The 23,080-nt window shown below is 43.3% G+C and overlaps 1 protein-coding gene across 1 annotated transcript; it reads left to right on the top strand.

The window, feature by feature from the left end:
• The first annotated feature begins 1,706 nt into the window (after positions 1-1,706).
• On the top strand, positions 1,707-23,080 carry zcchc10 (zinc finger, CCHC domain containing 10). Its single transcript, XM_072512563.1, has 4 exons — positions 1,707-1,758; positions 5,395-5,556; positions 10,444-10,482; positions 14,455-23,080. Exons 1-4 carry the CDS (start codon positions 1,718-1,720, stop codon positions 14,708-14,710), a joined length of 498 nt encoding a protein of 165 aa, XP_072368664.1. The 5' UTR covers positions 1,707-1,717; the 3' UTR covers positions 14,711-23,080.

Here is a 23,080-nt window from a genome sequence, read left to right as displayed (position 1 = left end):
TGTGTTGATAATAAAAGTTTGTTTTAATACACCATATCCCTACTTGTGCATGGAGTCACTCCTGGAGCAAAGTGTCCTTTCCTCACATTCTTATAAATTAAATTAAATATTGGGGTTTCGGTCCGGTATCCTGGTAAATGTTGGATCTGGTCTGGGATTGTAATAGCTATTATTGAACTAACTTTATTCACACCTCCCAGAAAAGAGGGTAACATAACAAAATACTCAGATCTTGTAACACGCTACAAGCATCATGACCAAATAGTGACAGAAGAATTCCCATTGATAATATTTACATTTCAGGTTTCAAATAAATGTTTTCCCTTTGCTAGTTTAACAAAAGATTGTGCCTATAGTTGCCATCAGCAGTTTCTAACGCTAACACTAACCCATAACACTAATGCAAACCTTGAAACTTGGCCCTAATCCTGACACAACAAAACCCCTAAAGTTAACACCAACTCCTAAATCTAATTCCAATTCTTAAACCATTACTATTGGGGTTGGATAAATAGGTTGCCTTTTAACCAAAACAGAGCAAAATCATCTCAAATCCAGGGTGGGATTCTTCCTCTGCATTCAGATGGCGCACCTTCCTCTATTCCTGGGGTTTGCGCCAGGCTCCAAAACGATCGTGATGCTCCCGACACATGATGCCCGATGCGATCTGATTCACACCCTCATTGAGCGTGAACCATACTTGCATATTTAAATAAGTTTTAAAACTGATTGAAAATGCAAATCCCGTTCGAGGCTGGATTCTCCCGATTCCTGGGATTCATCAGCCCCACCGTGAGGCCTGTATGAATCAGTACTGGTTTTCAAAAATGGGCACACTGGAGCACCAAGGGCACTGCCATGGGGTGTGGCCTGAGAGGGCCATGGCCATGAAAGGGGGGGGGGGGGGTGAAACGGGGAGGTGCAAAGGGGTGCATGATGGTTGGGTGTGTGAAAGGGGGTATGAAGAGTGGGTATGATGGGTGGGTCTGAGGTGGGGTATGAAAAGTGGAGCCTGAACTGGAGTGGGGAGGTTGAAAGGATTGGGGGGGGGGGGGGGGGGTGAGGTGCTGTAAGCTGAAGTAGACCGAAAGTTGGGGGATCCTCAGCGACCCCATAGCAGGGTCTGCTCACTTACGGGGTGGGGCAGGCTATGTTGACGAAGATGGATGGGGTGGAGCCGGTTCACCCTCATTCCTGGGTGTTGTGGGGGAGGGGGTGATGCAGATATTTAGTGATGGGGAGGTGGGGGATGTTGCCCCTCTGGGGTTGAGGGTGTTGCCCACGACTGCAGGGGGTGGGAGCTCACGGTGTCCGTGGGTGGGGTGTGTGGGAGACCTTCAACTTAACTTTGAGATCTGGGCAACCTTTAAAATGGGTGCGCCAGCCTTGCTGGCGTCGTTAGTTCCCCACTCCAGAAAAAAACTCTGTGTGGGATATTTCAGTGAGAATCTCCTCAAGCTCCAAAAACAAAATTACTAAGTGTGGGTGAATTACGATCTGGATCGCGCCCATATGCCTGGCAGAATTCCCAACCGAAATGAAATGGGGTAATTTTTTTGGGAGAATTTCACCCCCAGTCTTTGAGCCAACCCCATCAAGCAAATGGAGTTTGATGCAGTTTGTTGGATGCTGAGGCCCAGGATATTGCCAAGGGTTGGTCAGAACCTTCAGGCTTGTTGCTTAGTGACGGTCCCGGTGCATTTCGGGAATTACTAAGATGGCGACGCCTATGCACAGACTGATCGCTCGCAGGCAAGCGTGAGTATTCAACTCTCAGAAACGGGTTGTTTTCCCTTGAGGGGCACTTTAGCGAGACAGAAATGATTGCTTTCGATGCTGTGGGTGAGAGGTAGGTAACGTCCTGGAAGGCGAGGCGCGCGGGGGCAGGGGCAGGTAGGTCCCATCTTTTGCCCAGGGCCTCAGTGATGCTCCAGCCACAAACCGCAGATGTTTCCTATTTGAAATGGAGAGTGACTCAATTCCACACACAGCGAGGAAAGACGCCGAGGACCTCATTTCGGGGAGGACCGTCGTAGTGAAGGAGATTTCAGGGGCGAAATCGGTCCTCCCAAAACGTTAAGACACTGACCAACTCGCTTGAATCTGAATTAGCATTAAGTGTACGGTGCGTCAGTAAACTGCATTTTAACCCCCCATAAGTTTCACTCAAAATGAGTGCTGATCATTTTTTCTGCCTCCACCCCCTTTTTTTTAAAGCGGGTTTCAATTCGTTTGTAACATATTTTACGTTTACATGTCGGAAATAAGCCAACGCTCTCCACAAAACTTGCAGGCAGTCAAAAACAAACCAGGAGGGCGAGGGGCTGCCAACAATCACTGCCCTTTTATTCTGCTCCAGCTGCTTCAACTCTTGCACAGTATTTCCCCCTCTCTTTAGCTCTGAAACAAACTAGGACCGTTTAGATGGGCTGCATTTGGGGGGGGGGGGGGTTACTATTTTCTTTAAACTGTCTGGTTCCTCTGCTCAAATTCCCAGTGTGATTGTTGGTTAGTTATGGAAGCAACTAGGGCAGCACGGTGACGCAGTGGTTAGCATTGCTGCGTTACATAGCCGAGATCCCAGGTTCGATCCCGGCTCGGGGTCACTGTCCGTGTGGAGTTTGCCACACTCTCCCCATGTTTGTGTGGGTTTCGCCCCCACAACCCAAAGATGTGCAGGATAGGTGGATTAGCCACGCTAAATTGCCCCTTAATTGGAAAAAATGAATTGGATACTCTTTAAAAAAAAAATTTTAAAAAATTTTTAAAGTTATGATTATTGTTAAGTTGTAAGTAATTGTTTTAGATTGTTTGTAAAAATCACAACAGATGAGGATGATCAGCTTAGTTTCATCCAGTCAAATGTAGCCCACTTTATTGCCATTGAAGCGTGTAATGTTTTCTTAAGCATTTCCAGGGTTTCTTTTGCCTCCACAGTGGCGTTGGGATGGCTATTCCATGTATGCATAGAAAGGTTACAACCATTTAACTCGTCCAGTCCATGCCGGCACTGTGTGAAAAATAATTTCTCATCAGTGTTAAATTTATCTTCCAATTTGACTTGTGTTCCCTTGTATCTTAAAGTAATATTCTGATTACACCTTTTCCAAACCCTTGATTATCTTGTATATTTCAAGATCATCTTTCAAGTACTTCCTCTGCAGGATATAATGCCCAGGTTTCTCCCAGCCATTCATCAACCATTCTATTTGTCACTTGCACCTACTATGACACATGTATTCTAACAAGTACCTGTTGCTTTCTATCCTTCAGCCAATCTCTTATTGATTCTGAATATTTACCCTTGACCTCCCTCGTTTTCAGCTCAATTTTAGGTGACGCTTTGTAAAATGCCATTTGAAATCCCACATTATAGAATTTCCACAGTCCACTTGAAGTTGTCAATTCCTCCGAGTAATTGATGAACTTGATCAGGCAGGATCTTCCCTTTCCAGCCCAATGCTGTATTTTCTTTACTAGATTATTTTTTTAACAAATTGATTCCATTATTTTGAACCAAATTCAAGGAAGAAGTTGATGGTTGGAGTACAGTAACTTGCATCTATAGAATGTGTTGAGTGTAGAAAGGCATCCCAAGGCACTTCACAAGCATGAGCTAAAATTAGATTGAGAGTCAAAGCAAGAGATACTTGTAGAGATGTTCCTCCAGCAAAAAAATAGTTATAAGGGGAACCAGGAGAAGGCAGTCCCCCTGATTTTGAACAAAGGTAAAGCATTGGAGGAGGATTCTGTGGTCACCTAGAGAGGATGAAGGAAGCAGAATAACACATTGCTGTCACAGTTGCCCGTGACTTTGATTAGGGTTGTTTTGGTGGTATAAAGCTGATTGGAAAGATTCAAGGGATTGTTGGAGAGATCAGCATATATCTGGGAAATTTCAACTTTTCAAAAGATTTGAGAACAAGAAGGGAGGTTTCTCCATAGAATCCATTTGGCCCATCGCATCTGCACCGACCCTCCGAAAGAGCACTTTTACCTAAGTCCACTCCCCTGCCCTATCCTCGTGTATTGACCATGGCCAATTCACCTAACCTGCACATCTTTGGACTGTGGGAGAAAATCAGAGCACCCAGAGAAAACCCATGCAGACACGGCGAGAACTTACAAACTCCACACAGTCACCCCAAGGCCGGAATCGTTCCCGGGTCTCTGGCGCTGTGAGGCAGTAGGGCTAACCATTGTGCTACCATGCCATTTACAACTACAGATGAGTGAGTGTAATGTAATAGGGCTAAGAAAGCAAGAGAGGCGTCTCGGGATGAGCTGAATGAACTTTCAAATTCATTTGACTCATGTTCCAAAAGTAACATTTTAGTGTTACTAAAATTAAGTGAACAAGCCCAAAGAGCCTTGAAGTTGTGTAAAAATATGTTATTTTGAATAAACTGTCTTTGCTGCTTACTGCAGTAATCATGCTGTGTTAAAAAGTTGACTTTTTTTACAAGACGGAATTTTCTTTCCCTGCCCCCAGCCCCCCAAACCAGCCAAAAAAATGTGGATGATTAATCTCTGTGAAAATAAGAGTTACGGATGACCTCTATGAAATGTTTAACTTCTCTGACCATCATATATGCTTCAATAAATTAATTGGAAGCTGTAAATTACACGTGCCAGTATCTCTTGGAACAAGCGTAGGATAAATTTAATAGCAAGAAGGAAATATAGATCTGTTTTTTTAGCTATCTTTACAAGTGATCACTGCTATATGAGAGGACATTGGGAAAATTGGTTATTCCACATCAGGCTGCCTTTCTCCTTTCTCTCTTTAAATATAATGTATTTTTTATGATGCTTTTATGGGGTGAGTGCAAAATATTCTTGTTAAAGTGAATTTTAATTTACTCCAAGGAATTCTGTATTATTTCTAACTTTGCACTTTGTTCAATGGCAAGGCTATTCAGGTGAACCGCGTGGATTAATTTCAATGAAGCAAATGCATTAGAAAGGTGTTTTACAGCATTGATGTGCAGTCTGTTATTTTGCAATTGTGAACAGATTGTTGGCATCAAGTATCTTTTCATTGCCCTTGATAACTACCTGCACGCAAGCAAACATAATCACAAGCTAAACATTCTCCCGCCACCCCCCCCCCCAAAAAAAATGTCAGTATTAGCTTTGTTATTCCAGTTGAGATTCATGATTATTAGCTATCTCTAAAAAGAGATGGGGTTATATTTAACCGTCACTTTGAAAATTAAAAAATATTTCAGTGTTAACTAAGTGTAAATTATTCAGTTGCGAAGTATATGAATTTCTTTATTGATAAAATTTATTAAATCTGTTAAATTAATCAGTTGAATGTTGTGTTTGCTGTGCCACCCCTGAAATGACTATAAATGTGGCAAATAATACATTCTGGTTTCTGTATTTTAGGGAAGCTAATAAACAGCATGTTCGATGTCAGAAATGTTTAGAATTTGGCCACTGGACCTACGAGTGCACTGGAAAACGGAAGTATCTACATAGACCCTCAAGGACAGTGCAGTTAAAGAAGACTTTGAAAGAAAAACAAAACAAACTAGCATTGTCACCAAGGTAAGTGTGGTTTCATATTAAAACCTGCTTTAATAGCTCATGCACTATATTATAATAATTAATAATCTTTTTATTGTCACAAGTAGGCTTACATTAACACTGCAATGAAGTTATTGGGAAAAGCCCCTAGTCGCCACATTCTGGCTCCTGTTCGGGTACAGGAGGGAGAATTCAGAATTCTCAGCTGGTATGGGAATTGAACCCACGCCGCTGGCCTTGTTCTGCACCACAAACCAGCTGTCTATCCCACTGAGCTCCAGCCCCATTGTGTAGGGCAGTGGGGCAGAAAGGTCCTGGTTTGGTCCCTAGTCAGATACATAAGAAATAGGAGCAGGAGAGGATCTTATTCCCCCGCCTGGTCTGCTCCGCTATTCACTATGATTGATCATGGCTGGACTTGGGTTTCATCTCCACTTTCCCACCTGTTCCCCTTATCCCTTGATCCTCTGAGAGATCTCAAATCTGTCCATCTCAGCCTTAAAAATATTCAATTATGCCACTTTCATAACCCATTGAGTGAAGAAATATCTCCTCATCTCAGTCTTAAAAGCTTTGCCCCTAATCCTAAGACTGTGCTCCATTGTTCTAGATCCCCAGCCAGGCAAAACAATCTCTCAGTATCTACCCTGTAAAGCCCCTCCATAATCTTGAATGTTTCAAAAACATTACATCTCATTCTTCTACATTCCAGAGAAAATAGACCCAATATACAATGCCTCTCATCATGAGTTAACCCTCTCATCCCAGGGACCAACCAAGTGAACCTTTGCTGTACTGCTTCCACTGTAATATATCCTCCCCTAAGTTTGGAGACCAAATTAAATACGTTGGGTGGGATTCTCCATTAGCTGACAGTGAAATCGGAAAACGCGTTTGGGCGGAGAATCGGTTCTGACACCAAAATCACGGCAGGCGCCCATTTGATGCTAAATCACAATTCTCCATCACCTCGACAGCGGTGTCAATGCGTTCCATAAGCACGTACAGTAGACAGCATTTGCATCATATTAGCGGGCCCGACCCGGTATTCTCTGGGGCCTCCGCGATTCTCCGCCTCCCGATGGGCCGAGTTCCCGACAGCGTGGTTTAAAATGCCGACTGCTGAGGGAGAGAGAGGGGGTGGTGACTGCTGAGGGAGACAGAGGGGAACCAACATCGGCATAGTTTGCTGACAGTTGTGCCGCTCACCGGGGGGGCTTCTGCCAGGGCCAGGCGGAGTAGTGGGGGGTGGCCAGGAAGTGGACTGTGGGGTTGGGGTGGATTGATTGATTGATTTATTAATTGTCACATGTACCGAAGTACAGTGAAACGCATTTTTCTGCAGCCAGTACAGTACATACACAGTAGATAAATAGAATAATCGACAAAGTACATCGACAAATAGTGATTGGTTACAGTACGGAACAAGGGACAAACAAAGCAAATACATGAGCAAGAGCAGCATAGGGCGTCGTGAATAGTGTTTTTACAGGGAACAGATCCGTCTGAGAGAGAGTCTAGTAGCTGTGGGAAGAAGCTATTCCTATGTTTGGATGTGCGGGTCTTCATACTTCTGTATTTTCGGCCTGATGGAAGGGCCTGGAAGAGGGCAAAGCCTGGTTGGGAGGGGTCTCTGACAATGCTGTCTGCCTTCCTGAGGCAGCGGGAGGCGTAGATAGAATCAGTGGGAGGGTGGCAAGCTTGTGTGATGCGTTGGGCTGAGTTTCTTGCGATCTTGGGCCAAGCAGTTGCCATACCAAGCTGTGATGCAGCCGGATAGGATGCTCTCAATGGCACATTTGTAGACGTTTGTGAGAGTCGATGCAGACGTGCCGAATTTCTTTAGGCAGGCACAGAACACCATTACTGCAGCCAGCAAGGCAGCCATGCAGCTGCACACACCGCTAACAGCCCACTTTGAACTTAGTGCCACACGTCGTATAGTTGTCCCCCCAGAGTTGTCCCCTCTGGCTCCAGCCAACCCATCAGCTCTATGGGCCTGCTCTAGCACAACCAGTGCCATCCTTTTGGCTGGGATAAGTATGTGTGGAGAGTGTAATGTATATGTGCGGCTCCAGCTTGTCAGCGTCCCGAGTGTTAATCATGGACTCTGCGAATTCCGCACCATTTTTCATTGAAATCGATTGTGTTCCATGTGGCACCGGTGCTAGCCCCTTAATAGTACCGGAATCAGTCCAGGTGCGGCACCAGTTTTTCTGTCGTGAAAGTCCACAAATTCTGCATTGACGTCAACACGGTCACAGAAACGGAGAATCTTGCCCCATCCCATATTCTAGATGTGGTCTCACCAAAGCCCTATACAATCGTAGCAAACCTTCTTTAGTGTTGGACTCCAATCCTCTCGCAGTAAAAGCCGGCACACCATTTGCTTTCCTAATTGCTTGCTGTACTTGCGTGCTGACATTTTGTGTTCCTTCTCTCATTGAACATCAATATTTACAAGTTTCACATCTTTTTTTTTTAAATCTACTTTTCTATTCTTGCAATTTAAGTGGTTAACCTCACACTTCCCCACATTATACACCATCTGCCACCTTGTTGCCCATTCATTTAACTTGTCCAGATCTCTTTGCTGCTTCTTTGTGCCCTCCTCAAAGTTTACAATCCTACCTAACTTTACATAATCAGCAAACTTTGATACATTATTCTCTGTAGATTATAAATAGCTGAGGCCCAGCACTGATCCTTGAGGCACTCCATGAGTCACAGCCTGCCAACTTGAAAATTTATAGAGTCATTGGGTTTTACAGCCCATTGTGTCAGCACCGGGCATCAAGCACTTAACTGTTCTAATCCCATTTTCCAGCACTTGACCCATAGCCTTGTATGCTGTGGGGTTTCAAGTGCTCATCTGAATGCTTCTTAAATGTTGTATGGGTACCGACTCTACCATCCTTTCAGGCAGAAAATAGGGCACAAAGAAATGGAGGCAAGTTAAGTGAGTGGACAACAAGCTGGCAAATGGTGTATAATGGGGAGGGGGAGAAGTGTGAGGTTACTCACTTTGGTTGTAGTAGAAGAGTGGAATTTTAAAAAAAAATCTCTGCTCTCTGCTTCTTGTCCATTACCCACTCTTCTATCCATGCTAATATATCACACCAATTCTCTGAACCTTAACTTCGGGCACGATCGGAGGAGGTAGTGGAAGCAGGGACGATAGGGACATTTAAGGGGCATCTTGACAAATATATGAATAGGATGGGAATAGAAGGGTACGGACCCAGGAAGTGTAGAAGATTGTAGTTTAGTCGGGCAGTATGGTCGGCACGGGCTTGGAGGGCCGAAGGGCCTGTTCCTGTGCTGTACATTTCTTTGTTCTTTGTTCTTTGTTTGATTTAACACGTCAAAAATAGAGTCCCGTTTCGGCTACATTTAACGGGGTGTTTCTCGGCCCCTACAACTCCAAGCAAGACCCCTATTTAACGGCACTTTGCTGTTTTTTCTGGCCTCAGCGAGGAACGCCCTGCCGAGGCCACACTTACACAGCCACCGAAGGCGGGTTCCAAATCGCGACATCTCACAAACGTCCATTGAACCTCGCGAAAGATTTTCGTGAATCTCGCACGAGGCCTCGTGAGATTCAATGGCCTCGTCGCATCACCAGGTCGGGCGTGGTGGGTCGTTAAATCGTGCGCCATGTATAATTAACCTTTTGTGTGGCATCTTATCAAATACCTTTTGGGAATCCCACGTATACTACATCCACTGGTTTCACTTTATCTACCCTGCTAGTTACATCTTCAATAAATATGTTAAACAGGATTCCCTTTCCTAAAACCACACTATGCTTTTTTAAGTTAATTATTCAAAATACCGTAATAGATTCCAATACTTTCTTTAAGAATTCCACAGCTTCACTACCCTTTGAGAGGAGAAATTCCTCTTTTTTTAAACGGGGACCCCTTATTCTGAGATTATGCCCTCTGGTCCTAGACTGTCCGACAAGGGGAAAACAACTCTCAGCATCTACCCTGCCAAACCGCCTGAGAATCCTATATGTCTCAATAAGGTTGCCTCTCATTTTTCTAAACTTCGGTCAGTGCTGTCCCAACCTACTTAAACCTCTCCTCATAAGAAAATCCCTCCATACCCAGGATCAACCTAGTGAATCTTCTCTGGACTGCCTCCAATGCCAATATATCTTTCCAGACTACCTTTGCCAATTTGATTGGTCGAGTCAGTGTAACTCTCTACTTGTGCAGAGTGATCACCAAGATAATAGTAGAGAGGCTGTAAGTTAATTTTGTCTCCCCAACTAAGGAGGGGCGAAAGTGAACTAAGATTACCATTTCTGATCGTTATCAAGTTAGCTTTGCTGGAAACTGTGAATGTGCAGACATGGGTTCGGCTATGAGTTTCTTTGTAGGCTCAGATACGCAGTATGCATTAGAAAGTTATAGGTTGACAGAGAGCCGTCCAACAGTAAAGATCACCATCATTTCAGGAGTGAGTGGGAAAAAGAAAAAGCCATTGAGTTTATGTGCCGTGCTGAGGAGCCTCAAATTTTCTTGGTGTCCAGGGCCCAAGAATTCGTAATGCATCCCTGCTTTAAATATTGTGGTCTCTTTCAATAAAAGGCCATCTTAAGTTTGTCCTTCTTTGCTTGTACTCAAATCGACTATCTTAAAATTGACTTCTGAATTTTATTTTATGTGGCCTGTCTTGAGGTAATTTTCAAAATAAATTTGGGGGTTGGGGAGGAGGATATCTTCCAAAAATACAAATTTGTGTAGTCACCACAAGTCTCAACTTTGATATGTTAAAGTAACAACTTTGCCTCACAGTTTACAGTAAAATGTCACGGTTGTGTCCGTCATTAGACAAGATATATAATGTTTAATATTGCAATCTTCAACTAAAACAGTTACTTGTTTTAACTTCCAACAGTGGACAAGGAATTACAGAAAACAAGATGAAGAAGAAAAGGTAACCACCAGAGAACTGCAAGCTTATCACAATTCTTCCATTATTAACCCACAGTACAAAAAGTATCTTTGCAGTCCGGACCACAGAGTACTTATCCCAAAATATCCCTTCGCCTGCCCACTCTGTCGGTACTTCTCAACATTCCCCAATCTCTCCAGTACCAATACGACTGCCAGCTCTTTCTTCCTATTCCAGTTCCAAAAGGTCACTGCACATTTTAGTGCAGGAATTGTTCCAAAACTGGGAATTCACATCCAGAATAGGCATAGACTTTTTCTCTTCCCTTTTCCCAATTATGTAACAAGTGATTGTAATATTGTGAATTCCGGGAGAATCTGTGTCAACTGATTCTTTTTCTTCCCCCACCAATGCCACTTCCTACCTTCTGTTATTTGCAGTAATTCAATACCACTGCATACTAAGGCAGGGGGAGGAGCCTGAAGCCACACTACAGCCAGGAAAGTACCAATGTGTAATTAAAGGAAGGAACAATGGTGTCAACATGAAATAGTAAGAACAATGTCAGTGCTAAATGCCAATTTGGGAGGAGGGTATGGGGGAGAAGAGTGTCAACTTGGTAAGTAAGTACAGAATTAGGATAAGAACTAGGTTCGGGAGGTTTTCCTTCTAGAGGAATAAATTGCCAGCTTGTAGAGAGTTCAAATTCAGCCCAAACATTCAGAAGGGAGCTGGTTGAGTTCCAAGTTAAGATTAAAAGTACTGTACAAGAGGTAGATAAAATGTTAGGTGATGTGCCTCATTGTCAGTGGTCTTGTGGAACTTGTTTTGATCATCTTCAGGGTTTGAAGTGGTATTTCTCTAAATTATCTTTCTCTAAATTATTTTTTGCCTTTTTTTTCTGGGCTGATGGTAAACCATTGCATTATGACTCTTGTGGAACAGGTATGCGATCGTATGGCCTCGTCGAGCACAACGAGGGACACAAGGCCGTTAGTCTCGTGAGATTTGCAATGCTCGGGACGTCTCGCGAGATCTAATGAGATCTGGATCTCGCCCTCACTGACGGCACCCAGATTTGCACAATTAAGTGAGCAGGTAGCCTCGGGTAAATATGTCTGTGCCGCAGTCTCCTAAGGCTCGGGATCGAATGTCCATGCCTGGGAGGCCTCGCCCTAGCGCCGATGGGCACTGGTCCACATAAATGTGCACCTGGGCGTGACTCCCACGCCATCTGGCCCCTAGGAGCTTTGGGCAAGGTGGCACCCTGGCAGTGCCACCCAGGCAGCGCCACATTGGCACTTCCAGACTGGTAGTGTCCAGGTGCCTGGGTAGCAGGTTACTGGTGCCGGGGATCAGGCCTGGGGTTGTCCTGTCCTTATGAGGTGGGGTCAGGGGGGCTCGAGGACCCCCTGACAAGTAGGTTGGGGCATTGTGGAGGTCCAGAGGCTGCATTGAGGCAGCATTCATCAGTGCAGGAAATTAAGGTTAGTACTGCCCCGGCGGGGTGTTCCTTGCTGCGGCCAGACAAAATAATCCCGTTTGATAGCGGGGTCGATGTCAGCGCTGTTGGCACCAAGAAACACCCCGCTAAGCACGCCCAAAACGTAAATCTGTTTTTTTCCCCATTAAGTCAAGCCCCAAATTTTTTAATTTGTTCACAGGATGTGGTGTTCTGTCTGTCAGTTGCATATGTTTGTGTTAAATATTATCCTGATGCCAGCAAAACTTTGAAATAGAATCACTGGAATTAATCACAACAGGCCAACACCAGAGTGAAACATTTTCACATTTTGAATGTTGAAAATAAAACAGTAGATGAAGAAAATTGATCTCCAATAAAATGGTGAAAAGAAACTGTGAATTGGAAATAAAAACAGAAAATGCTGGACATATAGTGGCCATTGTATTGAGAAAAGATGATTTTTAAACATTTTCATTCATGGTATGTGGGTGTTGCTGGCTGGTCAGTATTTATTGCTCATCCTTAATTGCCCTTGAACTGAGTGGCTCACCAAGCCATTTCAGAGGGCATTTAAGAGGCAATATGTATGCCAAGGACATTAGCGAACTAGGTGGGTTTTTACGACCATTGACAATGGTTTCTTAATCATTATTAGACTTTTAATTCCAGATTTTTATTGAATTCAAGTTTCACCATCTGCCGTGGTAGGATTCAAACCCAGGTCCCCAGAGCATTGCCCTGAATTACGAGTGCAGTGACAATACCACTATGACACCGCCTCCCCCTAATTTCTGCCTTATAAATACCAAAAGTGTATGTGAATTATCCATGAACAGAAGTGCCTTTTTATCTTTCCGTTATCTTTTCTCATTACTAATCCTGACCAATGAACAAAATTACCATGTTGTGCCGTATTTATATATCAATTATGTTTTTTCTTGCCTTTCTTGCACTCAAATGAAACCTAAATAACACCGAGCACAAGAACTGTGCAAGTTCAGATAGATAGAATTCATTGATGTAGGTATTGTTTGGTACTAACATCAAACCAGTAGTTTATCAGATGACGTAGGAGGCCAGATGATGATTACAGAGTATTTTATAGAGAGCATATTGCACAATGGCACATTGCACAACGACACAATGTTCAAGAAGGGCAGCATGGTAGCACAGTGGTTAGCACAGTTTCTTCACAGATCCAGGATCCCAGGTTCAATTCCCAGCTTGGGTGGTTGTCTGTGCGGAGTCTGCACGTTTTCTCCGTGTCTGCATGGGTTTCCTCCGGGTGCTCCAGTTTGCACCCACAGTCCAAAGATGCGCGGGTTAGGTGGATTGGCCATGATAAATTGCTCTTCGTGTCTAAAGAAGATTTGGTGGGTTTGCTAGGTTATGGGGATAGGGCGGAGGTGTGGGCTTAATTAGGGTGCCCTTTCCTAGGGCTGGTGCAGCATCGATGGGCTGAATGGCCTCCTTCTGCACTGTAAATTCTATGATTCTATAAGGCTTCATGGCCAATTTGGACACAGAATAATCCCACAAATGACAATTAGTTTTTAAAAAACAGATGATCTGTATTTGGTGGGCAGTGCTGGAGGGACCAAATGTTGACAGGACACTGGAGAACTCTTTTTCAAAATGTAGTGTACATTAAATTGTGGTCAAGTAACTTCAGAGATATATGCAACTCTTGGATTGTGGACACCCGTGTTGAACTTTATAGTCAACAGAATATGCAGTTATCTGTTGAAGTGATAGAATTTTCCTATATCTAGCAATGTGAAGTTTTGATTTTCTTTTTCAGAAATCAAAAATTGAGATATTTGTAATCATAGAATCATAGAATTTACAGTGCAGAAGGAGGCCATTCGGCCCATCGAGTCTGCACCGGCTCTTGGAAAGAGCACCCCACCCAAGGTCCACACCTCCACCCTATCCCCATAACCCAGTAACCCCACCCAACACGAAGGGCAATTTTGGACACTATGGGCAATTTTAGCATGGCCAATCCACCTAACCCGCACATCTTTGGACTGTGGGAGGAAACCGGAGCACCCGGAGGAAACCCACGCACACACGGGGAGGATGTGCAGACTCCGCACAGACAGTGACCCAAGCCAGAATCGAACCTGGGACCCTGGAGCTGTGAAGCATTTGTGCTATCCACGATGCTACCGTGCTGCCCCGTGTAATATTTAGGACTTGATTTTCTTTTGCAAGCTGTGCTTCTTAATTCCCCACATCTCTAGGGTGGGGATTTTGAGTTATTTTGCTTGCACATGCAAAAATGAAAGGACTTTTAACCAGTCTTAAACATGGTTTGTTTTGGAAACAAATAAAATTTATCTGCAAACTAATGGATAAGAAAATCGTTAACTAATGCACAGACACACTATGATCTACACACATAAAAAGTATGTTGTCTTGAACAATATGCTGTAAATACTTGTATTGTATTGACTTCGGGAATTTTACACGACATGCAATGTTTACATTGGTTGTAAAACAAGAAAAGTAGTTAACTGCCCTGTATATTTACTTTTTACTTCAAGGCCTCAAAGTGTTAGTAGCAGCAGTAGTGGCACTTCTTCCACTGATTCATCTTCAGACAGCGAAACATCATCAAATTCCTCCACATCAGAAAGCAGCAGCAGTGATGATGAGAGTTCATCGACTGACAGTTCCTCATCTTCCTCAACATCATCATCCAGTGAAACATCGTCTTCTGATTCAGATTCTGACTCTAGTTCCAGTAGTAGTATTAGCAGCTCTGATGAAGAGCCACCAAAAAAGAGGAGAAAATCGTGACAGTATTCCCTTTTGAATTGTGGCAATTTCATACCAACATTTTTTTCCCGTTAAAAGCAGTAGATGTATTCCTTTTATGGTAATTAAAACCAGAAACTAACTTTCCATGCTCTGAATCAGTGAAGACAAACTATGGATCAGATATGCAGTACATATTTAATATTTGTCTGCAAATTTGATAGTTGTCTTTTTCCTTTAAAGTATATTTTCTTCTACAGTGCAGACTGCATTCCTATTCTCTGAATTCTAGTAAATATGAGTGGGGGAAACATGCAGACACCAAAGTAGTCGAAGTACCCGGAATATAAGAAATAAACCTCTGGGCTGTAGAATAGAACTTTACAGTGCAGGAATTATGCCATACAGGTGACAGTATACTGTAGCAGCTCTGAAAAAGCTATTCACTTAGTCCTTTAACCTTCCCTTTCTAATTGCTCTTCTATTTATCTTTAAAATGTACTTATGGTTTGTCCTTCCACTTTTTGTTTGTTTTCCATATCTTATTAAATGTGTGGATATATATTTAAAAACCACCTAACCTCTCTTATTTTAGTGGTGAGCTTCAAATTATGTTGACCCGTTGTCCAGTGGATTTTTATTACCTTATCAAAACAACCCAAATATCAAACAGAGCTATTGTATTTCTTCTTAACCTGGCCATTGAAATTTTTCCTAACTTGGGGAAGATGTTCACAGGAAGATAAGGCAACAACAATGTTTAACCTGTACACGACCTGTTCTTTTTCTCTTTCTTTCCAAATCACAAAATTATTCTTGTGCGCAAAAGACTCTTGTCTCCCTTTTTATGTTTATTTGAAACAGTAAGTTCATTCAACTAAATAGAGATTAGGTAGTTTCGTCAACAGATTGCTGTGATTTTGAACTGGAGTCAGTACACCTTTTTTGTAAAATTAGCCAGAAAGATTTAAAAAATGACTCTGGAAATATTTTCAGTTGGCATGAGAGAATCAAGTACGTGTGGCCGAGTGGGGTACAGAAGAGGAAAGATTGAAAATCATCTACATTCAAAGAGAAACAACTTCATTTTAATTTACAAATAAATAATCAGTCAGGCCTTTGACCACATAATGGCCGCTGAATGTTTTTTTCCCACTCAGCCTCAATTTTGGATGGGGCAAAGGGAGTAGAAAAATTTAACAATCTACATCTTGGGCAGCAATGGGGAGGGAGCTTCTGATGGTGGGTTACACAAAGACGGAAAAGAGTCAGACGAGTAACATTAAGAAGAAATTTATTTATAACACTTCTTATGTACAAAGGGGCCCGGTCAGACTACCGGGCTCTCATCTCTAGTCGATTCCTATCTGGTCGACTTTATATACACACAATAATAGCCCTGTAGTTGGTGGGGGAGTTCAAACTTCTTGAGCCACACGGGGAAAACAATCAATCCAGCCTTGCGTGCTCCGTGCAGGTTATTGCAGTGGACACCATCCCATAAGTTCCGTGAAATCTCTGCACCCTGCCCCAGCATATCCCGGGGACCCCAAAACTACCCCTGCAGCCCCCGGTACCCTACTACTTAGCTGGCGTCCATGTACCAACACTTTGTCCCAGTCATGTTGCTGCAGTGCCTCTTGAAAATGAAATGAAAATCTCTTGTCACAAGTAGGCTTCAATGAAGTTACTGTGAAAAGCCCCTAGTCGCCACATTCCGCTGCCTGTTCGGGGAGGCTGGTATGGGAATTGAACCGTGCTGCTGGCCTGCCCTGGTCTGCTTTAAAAGCCAGCTATTTAGCCGTGTGCTAAACCAGCACCATGCTAAACCATCTTCCGGCCACGGCAACGCCAGACCTGCACTACTGTTGGCTAATCTGATTGGCCGGCTGCTCTCGAAGGCACGGTTTCCTCCTGGTGGCAGCAAAAAGCCCTGCCTGCTGCAAATCAATGCTTGTTGGAGCGCAAAATGGCAGCAGGTCTGTCTGAGTCGGCAGGGTATTGTGGGCCATTGCCATCTGAAAATTCAGGCCATGAGAACATAGAACATTACAGTGCAGTACATGTCCTTCGGCCCTCGATGTTGCGCTGACCTGTGGAACCACTCTAATGCCCATCTACACTATTCCCTTATCGTCCATATGTCTATCCAATGACCATTTGAATGCCCTTAGTATTGGCGAGTCTACTACTGTTGCAGGCAGGGCATTCAACGCCCTTACTACTCTCTGAGTAAAGAACCTACCTCTGACATCTGTCTTATATCTATCTCCCCTCAATTTAAAGCTATGTCCCCTCGTGCTAGACATCACCATCTGAGGGAAAAAAGCTCTCACTATCCACCCTAACCAATCCTCTGATCTTTTATGCCTCAATTAAGTCACCTCTTAACCTTCTCTCTAACGAAAAGAGCCTCAAGTCCCTCAGCCTTTCCTCATAAGATCTTCCTTCCATACCAGGCAACATTCTGGTAAATCTCCGCTGCACCCTTTCCAATGCTTCCACATCCTTCCTATAATGCAGCGACCAGAATTGCACTCAATACTCCAAATGCGGCCGCACCAGAGGAGTTTTGTACAGCTGCAACATGACCTCATGGCTCCGAAACTCAATCCCATTACCAATAAAAGCTAACACACCGTACACCTTAACAACTCTCTCAACCTGGGTGGCAACTTTCAGGGATCTGAAATGTACATTGTACTATGTACATGGACACCGATATCTCTCTGCTCATCCACACTGCCAAGAATCTTACCATTAGCCCAGTACTCTGTCTTCCTGTTATTCCTTTCAGAATGAATCACCTCACACTTTTCTGCATTAAACTCAATTTGCCACCTCTCAGCCCAGCGCTGCAGCTTATCTATGTCCTTCTGTAACTTGTAACATCCTTCCGCACTGTCCACAACTCCACCGACTTTAGTGTCATCTGCAAATTTACTCACCCATCCTTCTACACTCTCCAGGTCATTTATAAAAATGACAGCAATGGCCCCAAAACAGATCCTTGTGGTACACCACGAGTAACTGGACTCCAGTCTGAACATTTCCCATCAACCACCACCCTTTGTCTTCTTCCAGCTAGCCAATTTCTGATCCAAACTGCTAAATCACCCTGAATCCCATGCCTCCATATTTTCTGCAGTAGCCTACCGTGGGGAACCTTATCGAACACTTTACTGAAATCCATATACACCACATCAACTGCTTTACCCTCATCCACCTGTTTGGTCACCTTCTCAAAGAACTCAATAAGGTTTGTGAGGCACGACCTACCCTTCACAAAACCGTGTTGACTATCTCTAATCAAATTATTCCTTTCCAGATGATTATACATCTTATCTCTTATAAACCTTTCCAAGATTTTGCCCACAACAGAAGTAAAGCTCACTGGTTTATAGTTACCGGGGTTGTCTCTACTCCCCTTCTTGAACAAGGGGACAACATTTGCTATCCTCCAGTCTTCTGGCACTATTCCTGTTAAAGATGACTTAAAGATCAAAGCCAAAGGCTCAGCAATCTCCTCCCTACCTTCCCAGAGAATCCTAGGATAAATCCCATCCAGCCCAGGGGACTTATCTATTTTCACACTTTCCAGAATTGCGAACACCCCCTCCTTAAGAACCTCAAGCCCTTCTAGTCTAGTAGCCTGAATCTCAGCATTCTCCTCGACAACATTATCTTTTTCCTGTGTGAATACTGACGAAAAATATTCATTAAGCACCTCTCCTATCTCCTCGGACTCCAAGCACAACTTCCTGTTACTGTCCTTGACTGGCCCTACTCTTACCCTAGTCATTCGTTTATTCCTGACATATCTATAGAAAGCTTTAGGGTTATCCTTGATCCTACCTGCCAAAGACTTCTCATGTCCCCTCCTGGCTCTTCTTAGCTCTCTAGGTCCTTTCTAGCTAACCTGTAACTCTTGAGCGCCCTAACTGAACCTTCATGTCTCATCTTTACATAAGCCTCCTTCCTCTTGACAAGTGTTTCGACTGCTTTAGTAAACCACGGTTCCCTTGCTCGACCACTTCCTCCCTGCCTGACAGGTACATACTTATCAAGGACACGCAGTATCTGTTTCTTGAACAAGCTCCACATTTCCATTGTGCCCACCCCCTGCAGTTTTCCTCTCCATCCGATGCATCCTAAGTCTTGCCTCATCGCATCATAATTGCCTTTCCCCCAGATATAACTCTTGCCCTGTGGTATATACCTATCCCTTTCCATCACTAAAGTAAACGTAATTGAATTGTGGTCACTATCACCAAAGTGCTCACCTACCTCCAAATCTAACACCTGTCTTGGTTCATTACCCAGTACCAAATCCAATATGGCCTCGCCTCTCGGCCTATCTACATACTGTGTCAGGAAACCCTCTTGCACACATTGGACAAAAACAAACCCATCTAAAGTACTCGAAGTATAGCGCTTCCAGTCAATATTTGGAAATTTAAAGTCCCCCATAACAATTACCGTGTTGCTTTCGCTCATATCCAGAATCATCTTTGCAATCCTTTCCTCTACATCTCTGGAACTTTTCGGAGGCCTTTAGAAAACCCCTAACAGGGCGACCTCTCCTTTCCTGTTTCTAACCTCAGCCCATACTACCTCAGTAAACGAGTCCTCATCAAACGTCCTGTCTGCCACTATAATACTGTCCTTGATTAACAATGCCACCCCTCCCCCTCTTTTACCACCTTTCCTGAGCTTACTGAAATATCTAAACCCCGGCACCTGCAACAACCATTCCTGTCCCTGCTCTATCCATGTCTCCGAAATGGCCACAACATCGAAGTCCCAGGTACCAACCCATGACGTACGTTCACCCACCTTATTCCGGATGCTCCTGGCATTGAAGAAGACACACTTTAAACCACCTTCCTGCCTGCCGGTACACTCCTGCAACTTTGAAACCTTACTCATTCCCTCACTACTCTCAACCCCCTGTATACTGGAGCTACAATTCAGGTTCCCAAGCCCCTGCTGAACTAGTTTAAACCCTCCCGAAGAGCATTAGCAAATTTCCCCCCCAGCATATTGGTACCCCTCTGGTCCAGGTGTAGACCATCCCGTTTGTAGAGGTCCCACCGACCCCAGAATGAGCCCCAATTGTCTAGAAATCTGAAACCCTCCCTCCTGCACCATCCCTGTAGCCACGTGTTCAACTCCTCTCTCTCCCTATTCCTCGTCTCGCTATCATGTGGCACGGGTAACAACCCAGAGATAATAACTCTGTCCTAGATCTAAGTTTCCACCCTAGCACCCTGAATTTCTACCTTACATCCCTATCCCTTTTCCTACCTATGTCGTTGGTACCTATGTGGACCATGACTTGGGGCTGCTCCCCCTCCCCCTTAAGGATCCCGAAAACAATCTGAGACATCACGCACCCTGGCACCTGGGAGGCAACACACCAACCGTGAGTCTCTCTTGTTCCCACAGAATCTCCTATCTATCCCCCTATCTATGGAGTCTCCAATGACTAATGCTCTACTCTCCCCCCTTCCCTTCTGAGCAACAGGGACAGACTCTGTGCCAGAGACCTGTACCCCATGGCTTACCCCTGGTAAGTCCCCTCCAACAGTATCCAAAGCGGTATACTTGTTATGAAGGGGAACGACCACAGGGGATCCCTGTATTGACTGCTTCCTCCCAGCCCCTCTCACCGTCACCCATCTATCTTTATTCTTCGGAGTAACGACATTCCTGAAGCTTCTATCTATGACCACCTCTGCCTCCCGAATGATCCGAAGTTCCTCCAGCTCCAGTTCCCTAACGCGGTTTCTGAGGAGCTGGAGATGGGTGCACTTCCCACAGATGAAATCAGCAGGGACACTGACGGCGTCCATCACCTCAAACATTCTGCAGGAGGAACATTGCACTACCTTCCCTGCCATCCCCTCTAGATAAAAAAAAAACAGCTTACCTGTTATTCATTCCCCTTCTCAGCAAGCACTCACTCAGCAACCTCTGCGCCCCGCACGATAATACCTGAGGGAAAATAAAAGAACAACTACTTACCAGTCACCAGCCAATCCCTTACCTGCAGGCTGTGACGTCACTTGACAACAGCTCCTCCACAAACTACCTTCAAGTTAGGGTGAGCACAACGGACGTATGCAAATTTCCCCTGCAACAGCCAATCAGTAGCTCCGCTCTACTGCCCTCTGCTGGATGCTTGTCTTCACTTGAACAGCTAGGGTCTCTTGCTCAGGTACACCTTCAAGTTAGCGTGAGCTCAACGGACATATGCAAATTTCCCCCGCAACAGCCAAATGAGATTGAACCATTTTCCATGAATTGTTTTTTGTCCCTTTTTTAAAAATAAAGAACAGCACTTTATAATAATTATAAACATGGCCATCATGAAATTTAAGTCCCTGTGTACATTTGTGTTCCTTTCCAACATATCCTACCAGCACTTTTATGCATTTCACTTTATTATTCACAATCTCTTTGTATCCTGTCAACAAACTATGCACTAAGTGATGCTGCAGGTCAAACAGAGTAAAATAGTTCATATGAAGATAATACAAAAACAATTATAACTGTAAAGTACAGGAGTACAATAATGTTTGAATACCTGAGCATGGTGTTTTAAATAAAGTTCTATTAGTTTTTAGTATGATGTTAGCTCAGAGGTTTATTTTAATTGAACACGATTGTGCTTTTGTTTTTTTCCCCCTCCCCTCTGGCTAACTCCCTCATGCCCTTGTATGTCTCATTCATATCCCTTTGCATCATGACATATTTTTGCCAAGATGGAAGATGTGTAGCCTGCCATACATTTACCAGTGCTGAGTGAAACCAACTTGGCTTTATGATTTGGCTCTTATTTCCTGTTGACAAGATTCTTGTAGTTAGTGGCTCCCGTTATTAATACATATATGATCAGAAATTCTGTTTGGTGAGTCACTGGTTAGAAGCGATGTCCAACTGAATCTGCCAAATTAACTTTTTAATGTAATGATGCAAATATTTGGCCTAGTTTTAGAAAGCTATTTTGCCCTGCTAGATGTATCCGTATTTCATAATATTTTAAGTGTTTTGAAGTGTCTGATTTTCATCACACCAAATCTCAGATACTTTTGTGATGTATTGTACCATTGCATATAGGGGAGAATGTCTGCTTCCATATAACCTTTTACTGTTACGTTGATAAAATAATTCCTTCGTCACAATACTAAAGGTAAATTGTTATAACTTCTACAAATCTCAAGCTGAAATTTATTGTTTTGTTTACGAAACCTGTGTAATTCAATGGCACCTGCCCATGCCTTTATTGGAAACCAAAAATTGTTTCAAAATAATACCAGACTATAAATAAAATGTAATTGCTTAAGATTTGTGTGGAAAACCTATGTGCATAATTTACAGCACTCGTAAGCTTCCCCCGTTCGTTCCCACTTTTAGAGCAACAGCAGTCCAGGTTTTGCCATCTATTTGTTTCTTTTCTCACCTAATTATATATGCGGCTTCATGCTTCAACAAGAGAGAAGGCACGCTGTCACCAGATTCTGTTTTTCTTCCTTCACTATTCAGGCATGTCACCAGCAGCAAAACTATGAATACGTATGAAATATCTGTCCTTGGTGTGATTTGAACCTTTGCCCTCGAGTGACATGAAAACTCAACATGTATATATAATTGTTATATAGAAATATAGTATTTTTAATTTGCTTTTGTTGATTTAGGATTTAGAGTTTTAAATCTGCTCTCTTTAAGACACTTTCTCTTGCTGGGATACAATACCTTGACTGCAGGCAATCTTCTGTAAATTTGCCACATTTGGCTTTATTCCCCTGTTGAGCACAGACGGTGTTCACTGCTTTTTAAACTAGGGAATGGTAGACAGGATGCAAGACGACTCATCCTGTTTCTATGCTTGACCAACATTTCTACCAGGTATCACTTCATAATGATCCATTGTGATGACTCCAGTACAATCTTGTCTGAGATAGTCTAAACGCAAGCAAGTGAACGCGTGACCGTTCTAATTTATATGGCTTAGTTTTATGCCATGTAGTGAATTTACCCAGTGTCATCACACTGTACTGTTAACATCTAAAACAAAATGTTAATCCTTGCTTTAGTTTTTAGTGGCATGGGCCTTTTTTTAAAAAACAAATTGTATATCATGCTTCCTTGTATTATCTTTCTATGGAGGGACAGCCTAGAATGTGTTTAAAGCACTGTGCAGTAAAATCTCATGGAACATTGTGTGGCTGTTTTGAATGTTTCACTGTTAGTCTAAAACAGATTTTCATATTTATATAAATCTTTAAAAAGTGTTTCCTGTATTTTAGTATGATGTGGGTTAAACATTCTAAAAGCCAATTGTTACTTCTATGTATGTATTAATTGAAATTTATGCCCTTTCTGTTTTTAAATAAAAATATTACAAGT

The sequence above is a fragment of the Scyliorhinus torazame genome, chromosome 7 (genome assembly GCF_047496885.1).
Source record: "Scyliorhinus torazame isolate Kashiwa2021f chromosome 7, sScyTor2.1, whole genome shotgun sequence".
Classification (NCBI taxonomy): Eukaryota; Metazoa; Chordata; class Chondrichthyes; order Carcharhiniformes; family Scyliorhinidae; genus Scyliorhinus; species Scyliorhinus torazame.
The sequence above is the reverse complement of the archived record's forward strand: the minus strand, read 5'-3'. Positions and strand labels throughout refer to the sequence as shown.

Bases quoted from the DNA above. Each gene is read 5' to 3' on its own strand.
- zcchc10 (XM_072512563.1), top strand. From the start codon at position 1,718: ATGGCGACGCCTATGCACAGACTGATCGCTCGCAGGCAAGC. The intron at 1,759-5,394 runs GTGAGTATTCAA...TCTGTATTTTAG, and splicing joins CTGATCGCTCGCAGGCAAGC to GGAAGCTAATAAACAGCATG. The intron at 5,557-10,443 runs GTAAGTGTGGTT...AACTTCCAACAG, and splicing joins AAACTAGCATTGTCACCAAG to TGGACAAGGAATTACAGAAA.